Below are 12,147 nucleotides of genomic sequence, written 5' to 3'. Positions count from 1 at the left end.
ACTATCTGTGCAATCTTCCTAGGTCCATTTCGCAGTCTGAGTTGGTGCGGGAGCAGAAAGCCGATCCCACACTGAAAGTGCTGTTCAATCTCGTTCTCCCCAAAAGTGAGGTGAAAAATCTTGCCCAGGGCTACTTCATGGAGAATGGAGTGCTGCTGCGCAAGTGTGGGCCAAGGGTTCATTGGAGACCCAGTTTTCCAAGTGGTCATTCCTTCCAAATTCCAAGAGGTCATTTTGCGCATTGCTCACTATGAGTCGGGGCATATGGGTGTGCGTAGAACCTACAATCGGGTTTTGGAAAAGTTATTTTGGCCCCGGGTGAAAAGAAGCGTGGCAGAGTACATAAAAAATTGTCCTACTTGCCAAAGAGCTGGAAAACAGAATCAGTCCGTAAAAGTGCCTGCTCTGTTTCCTAGTTTGGAAAGGTCTCGGCCTGAAGCAAAGGTTAAAAAGTCTAATTTGTGTGCCCGTGTTCCTGTACATGATGTTTTCGTCCCAAGTTGTGGTATTGCGTTTTCAGAGCGTGATAGACGCAAACGCGATAACAGTTTTGAGAGATCTTGTGCTTGTGTGTCACAGTCGCACATTGCACTGAGTTCTTCTCATCCTGTCTGCATTTGTAATGCACACAGGAAGGAAAAACATGGGAAAAGTCATTGGAAAGAGCATAATGTGCCATGTGGATGCTCATTATTTTCTTAGTGCCCTTAAATTAACTTAAATTAACTCTGTGTTCATGATCTGTTTTGCCTATGCTTTAACCTCTCTTAAAGGCTCCAAGGTACCAGTTGCTGAGAGGGTGGGGCAGAAACTGAATGGAGAATTGAGCTGGGGGGGTTAGTTTTAGTGGGGCCCATGTTTACTTATTCTATGCACGTTTATAGTATGTTTATCTACTGTATTTATTGGTGGCACGATTTGGGCCAGGGTTCCCTATTATATGGGACCCTGTCTTGAAGGGGGGGAGTGTGACGGCCCCTAGGGCCTTATAGGAATGAGCGGGTCTGTGCCTTTAACAATACTGTTGCAGTGCTGGTTGGAGGGTGGAGCTAGAGCTGATCAGGAGAAGAGGGAACACCTGGCAAGTGTCTCCTCACTATAAAAGCCCTGACTAACAAAGTTCTTTCTCCCCTCAGTCCTCTCCAGGCCATTGGAGTGGCTGGACCTCAGAGAGCAGCTGTTCTTTTCGTTTATGTTGGTTTAGTTAGGCTTAGTTCAAGATGGGCAGCATGTTTCCCTGCCGTTATGATTTGGAAACTTTAATTCGTGCTTTATTCTATTATTAATTAATTTTGTAAATAAAAACACACCTTTTTTGGCATTTACCTCTGTGTCGTCTCCCCTTTTTTGTGGTGGTGCTGGAGCCAGACCATCACAAAGTCCACGTCAGCTATAGAACACAAAACATTGTATAATCACACATTTGGGTACGTAGGAACCATGTTGTGTGGGGACCAAGGACATCTCCAGCTGCGTGTCATAAGACACCAGATAATGTGGTGAAATTGCAGAGAATGTTAGGGAGGCAGGGACTGAAATTCCTAAAAGGGCCTTTAGGTGAAAATATAAAAAATAGCAGACCTCCAAGCTCACAACGTGTCATGCTGCAACGCGTTGTGAGTTTTGAGGTCAGCTATTTTCAGTGTTTGAAACCACACTGAACTAAGCAGAATCAAGTCATTACTGCATGTGGCGTAACGGCATGGATTTCTACATAGAGAGGGCAATTCTTGCAACATAAGATGCTGCATTCAAGTTCAGGAGAGTTTGAACAAGGCAATTCTCTTGAATGCTGCCTGCAGGTATGGCATTTGCATTTCTTTCACCATAATAAAAACTGCATTCATGGTCTGGAAAGGGCACTTTTTACAGACGGATAAAAGGGCAGGGGCTCAAGCCCCCTTTGATGTCTATGTGTATTGTCTACATACAAATTTGATAAGCTAAAATACATTTTTATACGAGAGACAATTCTATAATACTCTTCAGGCCAAATAGCACAAACTCTAGATCTATCACTACTTTTCTTTTAAATAAAACTTTACAAATGTGAGAAAAAGTAAGTTGGGAATATGAGGTGTTGTTTTCAGTTGGGGGCTACATGGGGGTGGCGGTGTCACGCTGCCTGGGATGAGGTGTCACACATTTTGTGATGCACATGAGCTTAATATTGACCAGTAAGACTCGCTAGAAGAGGGTCATGTGAGGAATCAGGAGCGGAGGTTGTTATTTGCCATCCAAGGAGTGTGTGTGCAAAGTTTGGCAAGGATAGGGGCAACGGTGGCGATATGAGTAGGGGTAAAAGTGTGATGTGACGTGTGACGGACAGACAGACTGACTGGCAGACAGACTGACAGCTGGTGGGGGTTTTGATAGTAACTGCGACCTGACAGGGATCTCCATATATGGGCTTAAAAGGGACAAGGACGGAATTCATTTGCAACATCATTGTGTTGTCAGAACAGATCAGCTATATTCTTATGCTGAGCTGGGATGAGGTGTCATTGTGATGTCAGAAGAGTGACGGACAGACAGACAGACAGACAGACTGACAGACATGAGCTGGAGGTTTTCATACTATATAGCGACCTACATTCGCAAATAACATACTCCGCCATACATATGTATATCCATCCATCCATCTTCGACCGCTTATCTGGATGGAATCGGGTTGCAGGCGTAACAGTTCCAACAGAGATTTCCAGTGTTCCCTGAAAAGAAGTAGGACTTCGGAAAGCCGATCAGGTCGGCACACTAAAAGAATGAGATCTAGTCAAAATCTCTATTCCAGAGTCTTTAATGTCATGCACGCACATTGTGTCATGCACGCACACTAGGCAACGTGTTGTGAGCTTGGAGGTCGGCTATTTTCGTTGCTTCATTGATACCACCCTGAACTAAACATAATAAAGTCAATACATGGAGATGTGGCGTAACGGCATGGATTTCTACACAGAGAGGGCAATTCTTTCAACATAAGATGCTGCATTCAAGTTCAGGAGAGTTTGAACGAGGAAATTCTCTTGAATGCTGCCTTCAGGTATGGCATGGAAATAGGGCATTTGCCTTTCTTTCACCATAGTGAAAACTGCATTCATGGTCTGGAGAGGGCACTTTTTACAGATGGATAAAAGGGCAGGGGCTCAAGCCCCCTTTGATCTCTATGTGTGCACGTGCCTGACATTGATCATCTCCAGCTGGTTGCTTTGCGATAACACACACATGTAGGTGAAGGACAATTTGGTTATATTCATACACATTTGATACGCTGAAATACATTTTTATATGGGAGACAATTCTATAATACTCTTCAGGCACACAAATCAAAATAGTACAATTATCTATCACTACATTACAAAACATTACAAATGTGAGAAAAAGACAGTTGGGAATATGAGGGTGGGATGGGTGTTGAGGGGTGTCAGTTGGGGGTACTGTACATGGGGTGGTGGTTAGGGGGTTTATGGAGCTGGGGGAGTATGAGGGTATGAGGTGGTGGTCGGGGGTATGGGGGGTAGGGGGTTATAGGAGTGGCAGGTAATGTAATGTAAGGTAAGATTATTTTGAATTAAGTTTTTACTGAATAGGTGCTTTCTTAGATTAGCCTACTATTTCTTTCCATTTGATATATTGATGTTGATGTACTGTATACTGATTTATTACCTTCATTATTTTAAGTCGCTCTGGATTAATGGGCTTTACACGCAGAAAAAAACTGACGATTTCATTTTTTTAAAGAAAACAATGATTCTCTATGACCTCATGCACATCGGCTCGGAATTTGGCATGCGTGTTCTTTCCGATCTAACCCAGTTTGATTTGTGCGTCTTGTCGCATGCGGTAAAAACTCATTGACTCCTTTTATGACTCCTTTTCGGATCCTGCACAGCCTTGTACACCAAATCCAATGTGTTTTAGTCATGCAGCAAACGGGAAAAAAACGCAACGGTCCTGTGTGCAAAGGCCTTTAGAGCGTCTGCTAAATGCTTAAATTGAAGGTATGGAGATGGGGGAGTTGGGGGCTAGAAGCTGTGAAGGGAGGGGGTTTGGGTGAATGATGTGGGAAGGGGGGTATTATAACATATTCTACCATACAGATGTACAGTATTTTCTGGACTATAAGGCGCACCTGACTATAAGGCGCACTGTAAATGAATGGTCTATTTTCAAACTGTTTTCATATATAAGGCGCACCTGACTATAAGGCGCACATAATAGACGCTACCGGTGCGTTATGCATCCAACAGATGGAGCTGTGCTAAAGGGAATGTCAATGTCAATGAATGATCCATATATAAGGCGCACTGGACTATAAGGCGCACTGTAGTTTTTTGAGAAAATTAAAGGCTTTTAAAGTGCGCCTTATAGTCCGGAAAATACGGTACTAGTTCTATTTTATTGACATACTCTACTACACACATCGGCCAATATACCATTTCATTTACACGTTTGATCATGTAGCTTTAATTGGGGCTTGTCTTTGAGAAGGAAACTTTTCTCAAATTCCTCCCGTCTTCTAACATCTATCTTCTAGGCTGTTGCAGGGAAATCATGACATCATTGTTATCGATACGTACCGTACTACATCATTATCGTGATGCTCTCTTCCTGTCCTTTGATTGTGATCTGCACGTGTAACTGTACCTGTATAAAGATGCACGGTCCTGTTTCTTGTTCATACTTGAAAAAGACTGCAAGGTCAAAGCGTCATAGCCTACATTGTTGAATACAATTGGAGCATTTTATATTGAGTTTCCGATCTTGTCTTGTTGTTTCCGAAAGTGATCGTGCGTGCGTGCAGTACAAATGGATGTACATAGCATGCCATGATAGAATAGTGGAACTCATAGCAAATTACATAATTTTCAGAAGGTTCATTGATTGAAATATTATTTGTAAACAACAACACCTTCTTATTCCCATATGAGATACAACAATCCATCACACAGAAATAAGACAGGAGAGTGATCAGAGTGAGAATGGAATGTTTACTATGGAGAGAGAGGATTCAAGACAAAGGTACAACAGAATAATCAATGGTTCGTGCTCTTTCTGACAAATTATGTTTTGACATGAGTATAAGTATGGTCATTTCATCAGTCAATGGATGACGTTTCAACAGTTAATAGGATATGTTTCTTGTCCACAAATCACAAGACTAAGAGTCCATATACAGGGTTCCTGGGGGGAGAGGTGTCCTTGCTGGTGTCTAGACGACACCAAATGTCCCAGGCCGAGCCTTAGAATACCAAAACAATTCTCATTGTTTTAGGTACTGGCTCCAGGCAGTTGATAAGGTCTGATTTCTACCAGACGGAGACCTTGTGTGTGTACTGTAACATGACATTTTATGACACAGTCACTATGCCTTAAACTTCAGGTGGTCATCAATATGTATTGATAAAAAGATGATATGAACCATAACAAAATACCTATCATTCATTAGTCCGAAGGTTCATTAGTCCGAATTTAGTTAGGGTTACCGAGGTTAAGGTTAATTTGGCGAGTTGGATTTTTGGTGAAGTTACCGGTTACCCTCAAGGACCGCCCTGAACCACTGCTGTCTCAGAGAGATTGGAGCATTCAGTGCCAAAACCTAAACCAGGTGGCTGGTGATGGTATGTTTACCACACAGCAACGAACGGAACAGGAAACAGTCATGGGATTGTGTAGAATAGCAGGGAACACTTAACAATGAACTGCATCTCTGTCTGCCCCTGCCCCCTAATACAAATTGCTATTTTCTTACAGTTGGCTAGTAAATTGTCGTTGTCGTGTGAAAACCTTGTATGTCCAAAACCGTTCTTTTTGCATTTATCATTTTAAAAATGATTTAAACTAGTGAAAACAGCCGATCTACAAGCACACCACGCCTCGCACCACGAGGCGTTGTGTGCTTATAGATCGGCTGTTTTCACTACGCTTGTGCGACGGCCTTGTATGATGAAGCAGGGCTTTACTTTGCGAAAGGTACACATTTGAAACTTGGAGATACGAGGTTTCCGCCCGACAACGACGAAATATAGGCGTATGATTGGAAACATACCTCACGTAAAAGGGACTAGAGTGAGAGAGGCATCATTTCAGGATTTATAAAATATAGAGGGTAGCTAAAAAAGGGACCACTTAAGCCCCGCCAAAAAAGAAAAACGATCTACAAGTTCACAATGCATCGCGCGGTTCAACGTGTTCTATGCTTGATGTGTACAGTATGTCGCATGGGAATCGTAAGGCGGTCCTCTTCTTCCAGAGATTAGTCTGAACCTCAAACTCTTGCTTCATAACCTTTTGATCTTTAGTGCAAAGCATTCACCAGAAATGAGTGAATGATTTTAGAAGATAGTTTTAGTAAATGATCATGGTAGTGGGATGGTCAACTCCTAGATGTGCATCAGAGGCAGATGGTCTCCCTTCCCAGAAACAAAATCCATTTTATGCCCATATATGGAGATTTCTGATGTCATCAATCCCAGGCACTAACTGGCCCAAGAGCCTGCTTTACTTTGATTTACACCCTACCTTCCCCGAAAACGTTAAGTCCATATATGTATATGGATATATATTAATAAAATATAAAATAAATAAAATGTCCATATACAGTATGGGCATTCCCAGATGATGCCCTTTTAGGGTACCCCCTTAAGGCCCATTCCCACTGGGCCAGATAACAGATATCTGGAGATATTTCTCCAGATATTTCTCCATGCAAAGTGGATGGTAGATACAGATAAAAAAAAATGTTTTGCCACAGATAAAAGTATCTGTGGCAAATATCTGTGGTAGATATTTTTTTTTATCTGTATCTACCATCCATTTTGAATGGAAAATATCTGGAGAAATATCTCCAGATATCTGTTATCTGGCCCAGTGGGAATGGGCCTTTAGGCCCATACCGGTACATGGAGAACCCCAGGCATCAAACTCAGGCCCTAACTTGCCAAGGCCCTGCTTGGCTTTACTAATTAATATACGTTTTATGCCCATATATGGAAATCCCTGTCCCAATGTCATCAATATTAACGACATCTGGGAATGCCCATATATGGGCATGTTTTGACATAACATTGTTGACTATCATGCAGAGGTCTCCATATATGGGTAACTGGTCCGATACACATCACTGGCCATATTGCCAAGAATTGGCGCGACCTCTTAGGGCGAGGTCGCATGTCGCCCTGAGGCGTCTTACTAGTGATAGCAAATATCCGTTTTGTGTTTCTTGTGCAGGGAGATTCAGGAGGCCCAATGGTTTCCAAGCAGGATGGCCTCTGGATCCAGGCTGGTGTTGTGAGTTGGGGTAGAGGTTGTGCCGAACCTAACCAGCCTGAGACTGAGACAAACTCAGCCTCTATGGGAGAGTCTTTGAGAGTTTAATGCAGGGGTTCCCAAACTTTTTTGTCTCAGGGCACCCCATAAATATATTTTTTTAATCCGAGGCACCCCTACATTATAGTTTTCACTCCCAGCACCTTATATTTATAGCATCGTCGTTGTCGGGTGGAAACCTTGTATGTCCAAAACCGTTCGTTTTGTATTTATCATCTATAAAATGTACTAAACTAGCGAAAACAGCAGATCTACAAGCACACAACGCCTCGTTGTGTGCTTGTAGATTGGCTGTTTTCACTAGTTTTGTGCGACAGTCTTGTAAGCAGGGCCTTATTGCTTTACCAAAAGACGCACACATTTGAAACTTGGAGATACAAGGTTTCTGCCCGTCAGTGACGATATTTTAGTGATTATGTTGCAAGGAAAACGGCCTTGTATAAATGGAGAGCTGACATCACTGATACCGCGACCTGTACTGCGCAAGCGTCGTCTCCATGGTAACAACCTCATGCTGAAATATGTTAAATGCATATTCAATACAGGCTGGCCCTGACTTACAACACACAATAAAAACGTAAAGTCCAATACAACCTGCTACAGCAGCTGCTGCTGCTATAGCAATATCCCGCTCGTCAGGCGAAACATCTTTATCAATGTCGAGCACAAGCAATACAAAACTAAACATAAATGACAGCAATGCTAAAAATATAATAGCTGGATAATACAAAATAACAAACATAAAATATATGACATTAAAACATGCTGTCAGGCCTTTAATAATCATCTCCAAAAACACATCTCCAAAGTAGCTCAGAGGATGAACATTGCTGCTGACTGGCTGCATAGATTCACTGACGGCTGGCAGGGAGGTGAAACGCTGTAGAAAATGGATGTGATCCTCTGTGTGTGAGATCTGCTCCAGTTCAGCACGTCTCCTCCTCAGTTCAGTGACCTCCTGCTCCACACGCCTCCTCAAGTCTTCAGCACGGCCCACTTCACGTTCCTGCTGATTCCTGATCAGATTTCTCACCTCAGACCGTGTTTCCTCAATGGAAGAGATGAGCTCAGTAAAGGTGGCGTCAATGTTCTCCACTGCTCTGTCAGCACGGTGGTTCATGGACTCCACCTCCTGGTGAAGTGTCTTCACGTCTTTCTCTCTCTCCTGGAGTCTCTGCTCAATGTTCTGATGGCTCATATCAAGCTCTTTCTGTCTCTCAGTCCTTTCTGTTGCAGCTGAGATTATATTGTGACCTTTGTGTTCTTCCATGGAGCACAGATAACAGACACACTGCTGATCAGTGCGACAGAAAAGCTTCTTCACTTCATCGTGACGGGAGCAGATGTTCTGCAGAAGCTCGCCGGAAGCTTTGACCAACTCGTGTTTCTTAAAGGCAGGAGATTGATAGTGAGGCTGTAGGTGAAAGTCACAGTAAGAGACCCGACACTGAAGACAAGTCTTCAGATCTTTTTTTCTCTGTTTTCTCCCGGTGCAGGGATCACAGGCCACATCTCCAGGTCCAGCATAGCAGTGATCAGGAGGAGCACCTTGGAGGCCTGTCTTCTTCAGGCTCTCCACCACCTCAGCCAACATGGTGTTTTTCTTCAGAACTGGTCTTGGCCTGAACGTCTCTCTGCACTGTGGACAGCTGAATCTCCCTCTTTGATCATTCCAGTAGCCCTCGATACACCTACTGCAGTAGTTGTGTCCACAGGGAAGACTCACTGGATCCCTCAGTAGATCCAGACAGATAGAGCAGCACAACTGATCCTGATTCTGGTCCATTTTACAGCCGACTGTCTGACAAACAGACTGAGTTAAGTTTTAGTAGAATGTCCTCAGCATACGCGTTGTAGCAAGGTCTCTTTTCCTTTCCGGACTACGTGCTCTGTCACCTGTGGACTGAAAAAGCAGAGGGTTGTCCCAAAGATTTCCGTTCCACCCAGAACGTTATCTGACACCACCCCCACCCTCACTCCACAGCTCCGCTGTAGAGATGGGATTTATGGCTCTCTGAAGTGAGCCGGATCTCTGGGATCCGTTCCTTTCAAGGAGCCGTTCAAAAGACTGGCTAGATTTTGATTATTACAAATAACTTCAACCCTATAAACATTTATTTCTTGACATACATTGGTAGGGGAGAGTGGGGTAAACTGAGACACTTTTTACATTTGCTCCCCTCTAGGTGAACTAAAAGATAAATCGGTACAAATGTTCAAATGTCCTAGTAATTTTTTGGATGTTTCCTAACAATGGAAGTTATCAGAATGTGTTCAAGACAAAAGGCAGTGAAAAGATGATTGTTTAAAAAAAAAAGTGGTCTTGTGTCTCACTTTACCCCAGCATCGGGGTAAACTGAGACAGACCAGATAAATCAAGGGGGTAAAGTGATCCACTTACTTTTGTCTCGGATTCACACTGCAATCCGTTTGATTAGAACTGATTCTGAAAACGGTTGCTGGTTCACGCTGGCCAGCATTCACATTGGCAGACCTTCTGGCCTCCCTGGAGATCACTAGCACTATACAGCCCGGTCCTATAGGTGGCGGTATGCACATAGTGTCATCAACTATGCGACATTGCTGATGGTGGTCGCCAATAAATTCAGGCACGAAAGCTGGTGTAACAATTCAATGACGCGCGACAGCGCAGTGTGGTTACCAGTGTTGCGGTCTTGGGTCGAGCGACGTTCCCTGATCTACAAGCTCACAATGCCTCGCATCCGCGACGCTTTGTGAGCTTGTAGATCTGCTATTTTCCAGGGGCAGAAACGTGCAGAATGATGAGCCAGTAATAAACGTGCAGAATGATGAGCGAGTATCTGTGTCAGACCTCAGACGTCCAGCGTAGCACACGTTATTATTTTTATTATTTAATATATATAATCAACGTAGCCTACAATTGAAACGCTTTCACAAGCCACAGTGTGGCTTAATATTCACATTAATGCAGGCGCGGACGGCTCATTAAGGCGAAAAGGCGCTCGCCTTTTATTTATTTTTGATCCTGTCTAACAATACAAATACGGTAATACCCCCCCCCCCCCCCCCCCCCAGCTTACCGACATAATGTTGCTCAACCCGTTCCTTGCCCATTCACTGGTATGCGGGGGAAGGCGACCACTTGTCAACTAATCAAGTCCTTCATTGAGATGTAAATTAATTTCGGCTTGCCTTTTGCTCTGAAATTCACTAGAGTGTTGCTTGGATTTGACCGAGTAGTTTTCAACACCATGCAGTCAGCTGGAGCTGGGGCTGGAGTTTAATGATGGAAAATGCACATTGGCACTGATTTTGCTGCATGATTGTCATTGTCTACATGTGTGTAACTTTGTTTTCTCTGTTGCAGTGGTGGAAAAAGTACTTACATTCTTTACTTAAGTAAAAGTATCAATACTTACAGGCAATAGGCTGGAATTCAAAATGTACTCGAGTAAAAGTATGAAATATACTTAAAGTACCAAAAGTTAAAGTACAATACGTTTGAAAATAGCAGATCTACAAGCTCACAACGTGTCCATCATGACACATTGTGAGCTTGTAGATCTTCTATTTTCAAATAGCCAAGGTATAAAATAGGGCTAAATTGGTTAATGTAGCCTATATGTTTTATAATGTCATAATTTATATCTTCAAATTGTAACTAGTAACAAAAGTTTACAAATAAATGTAGGGGATTAAAAGTACAATATTTGGATCCGAGATGTAGTGGAGTAGAAGTGAAAGTATTGAAAATTGGAAATACTCATGTAAAGTAGAAATACCACAAAACTGTACTTAACTCTTATACTGCTTTGAACGTTCCTGTTCGCCCCAATCCCCAAGAGACTTCCGTGCCGATACGGCCGTTCGTTCGTTTGATGTTTTTTATGGATTATGATAAAAGCGGTCCTTGCACAACTTTTGAATGCATAATTGGTCGTTGGTGTCGTTTTGAGGACAGCCGGAAACCCTTCATAAAAAAAAAAGTAAACAGACTGTCCTGGCTCCGCCTGCCCAGTAGAGAGCGACTCTGAGCCTGCCTAGCTGTTAGCCTGAGGGACTATATTGTTTTTTCATCGGACTGTTAGTAGAGAGAGAGAGAGAGAAACGTTGGTAAAAGCGATCATTTTGTCGGAAATCAGTTGTTTTATAGTATTAGTAGTATAGTAATTGTAGTAGGTAGTAGTATTTAGCAGTACTAGAATATTGAGATGTATTAGGCCAAGTAGTTGGCCAACTCAGCCTCAACTTGCTGGTATCATTCCGCCGCCGAAGCGCGACCCAACCCCCCCGGGCCGAGGGGCAGCAGCCAGCAGCAGATCCACGGATAGAAACAAACTTTTGTTAGAATTAGGATTACACAACCTACCCATGTTGTTGACCCAGGACCAGCGAATGGTGGTGGTGGTCGTGATGATGATGATGATGATGATGATGATGATGATGATGAAGAAGAAGAAGAGAAAAAGATCACTGTAGCCGTTGGTATTGAACATAAAAAGATTCCATTTCTTGGTGCTGTTGGTCGTGATGATGAAGATGGTGCCAGTCGCGAAGAACCGGGGTCCAAAAGTGGATAAGAGCCTCATATTGTGGAAACCGATCCCGACGGAGCTCGACCCCCGTGCAGGATGGATCCGCGCCCGGCACAGGGGCTCACATCGCCGCAGCAGCAGAGACGATGCACCGCCGCGCCGCCACCGCGAAGAGACAGACGAAGAATGGCTTCCGCGAGACCCCTCGGAGAACAGATGCCATGATTCTACAGTCCAAAGTGGTAAGACGTAAATCCAGTGCATGTATACTGTATGTGATAAAATCGCAGGGCCGCGACCCTCT

At 43.4% G+C, this 12,147-nt stretch overlaps 1 protein-coding gene across 1 annotated transcript; it reads right to left on the bottom strand.

Annotated features, from left to right (window-relative positions):
• Nucleotides 1-1,322: 1,322 nt before the first annotated feature.
• On the bottom strand, nucleotides 1,323-9,112 carry LOC308280931 (E3 ubiquitin/ISG15 ligase TRIM25-like; the record flags this gene model as incomplete). The annotated part of the gene is made up of 2 exons (XM_080755232.1): nucleotides 1,323-1,390; nucleotides 8,182-9,112. The coding sequence occupies 2 exons, from the start codon at nucleotides 9,110-9,112 to the stop codon at nucleotides 1,323-1,325; spliced, it is 999 nt and encodes a 332-aa protein (XP_080611358.1).
• Between the last annotated feature and the right edge of the window lie 3,035 nt (nucleotides 9,113-12,147).

Source organism: Nannobrachium achirus, assembly GCF_963921795.1.
Source record: "Nannobrachium achirus genome assembly, contig: SCAFFOLD_200, whole genome shotgun sequence".
NCBI classification, from domain to species: Eukaryota; Metazoa; Chordata; class Actinopteri; order Myctophiformes; family Myctophidae; genus Nannobrachium; species Nannobrachium achirus.
This window is presented reverse-complemented; position numbering and strand designations above follow the sequence as displayed.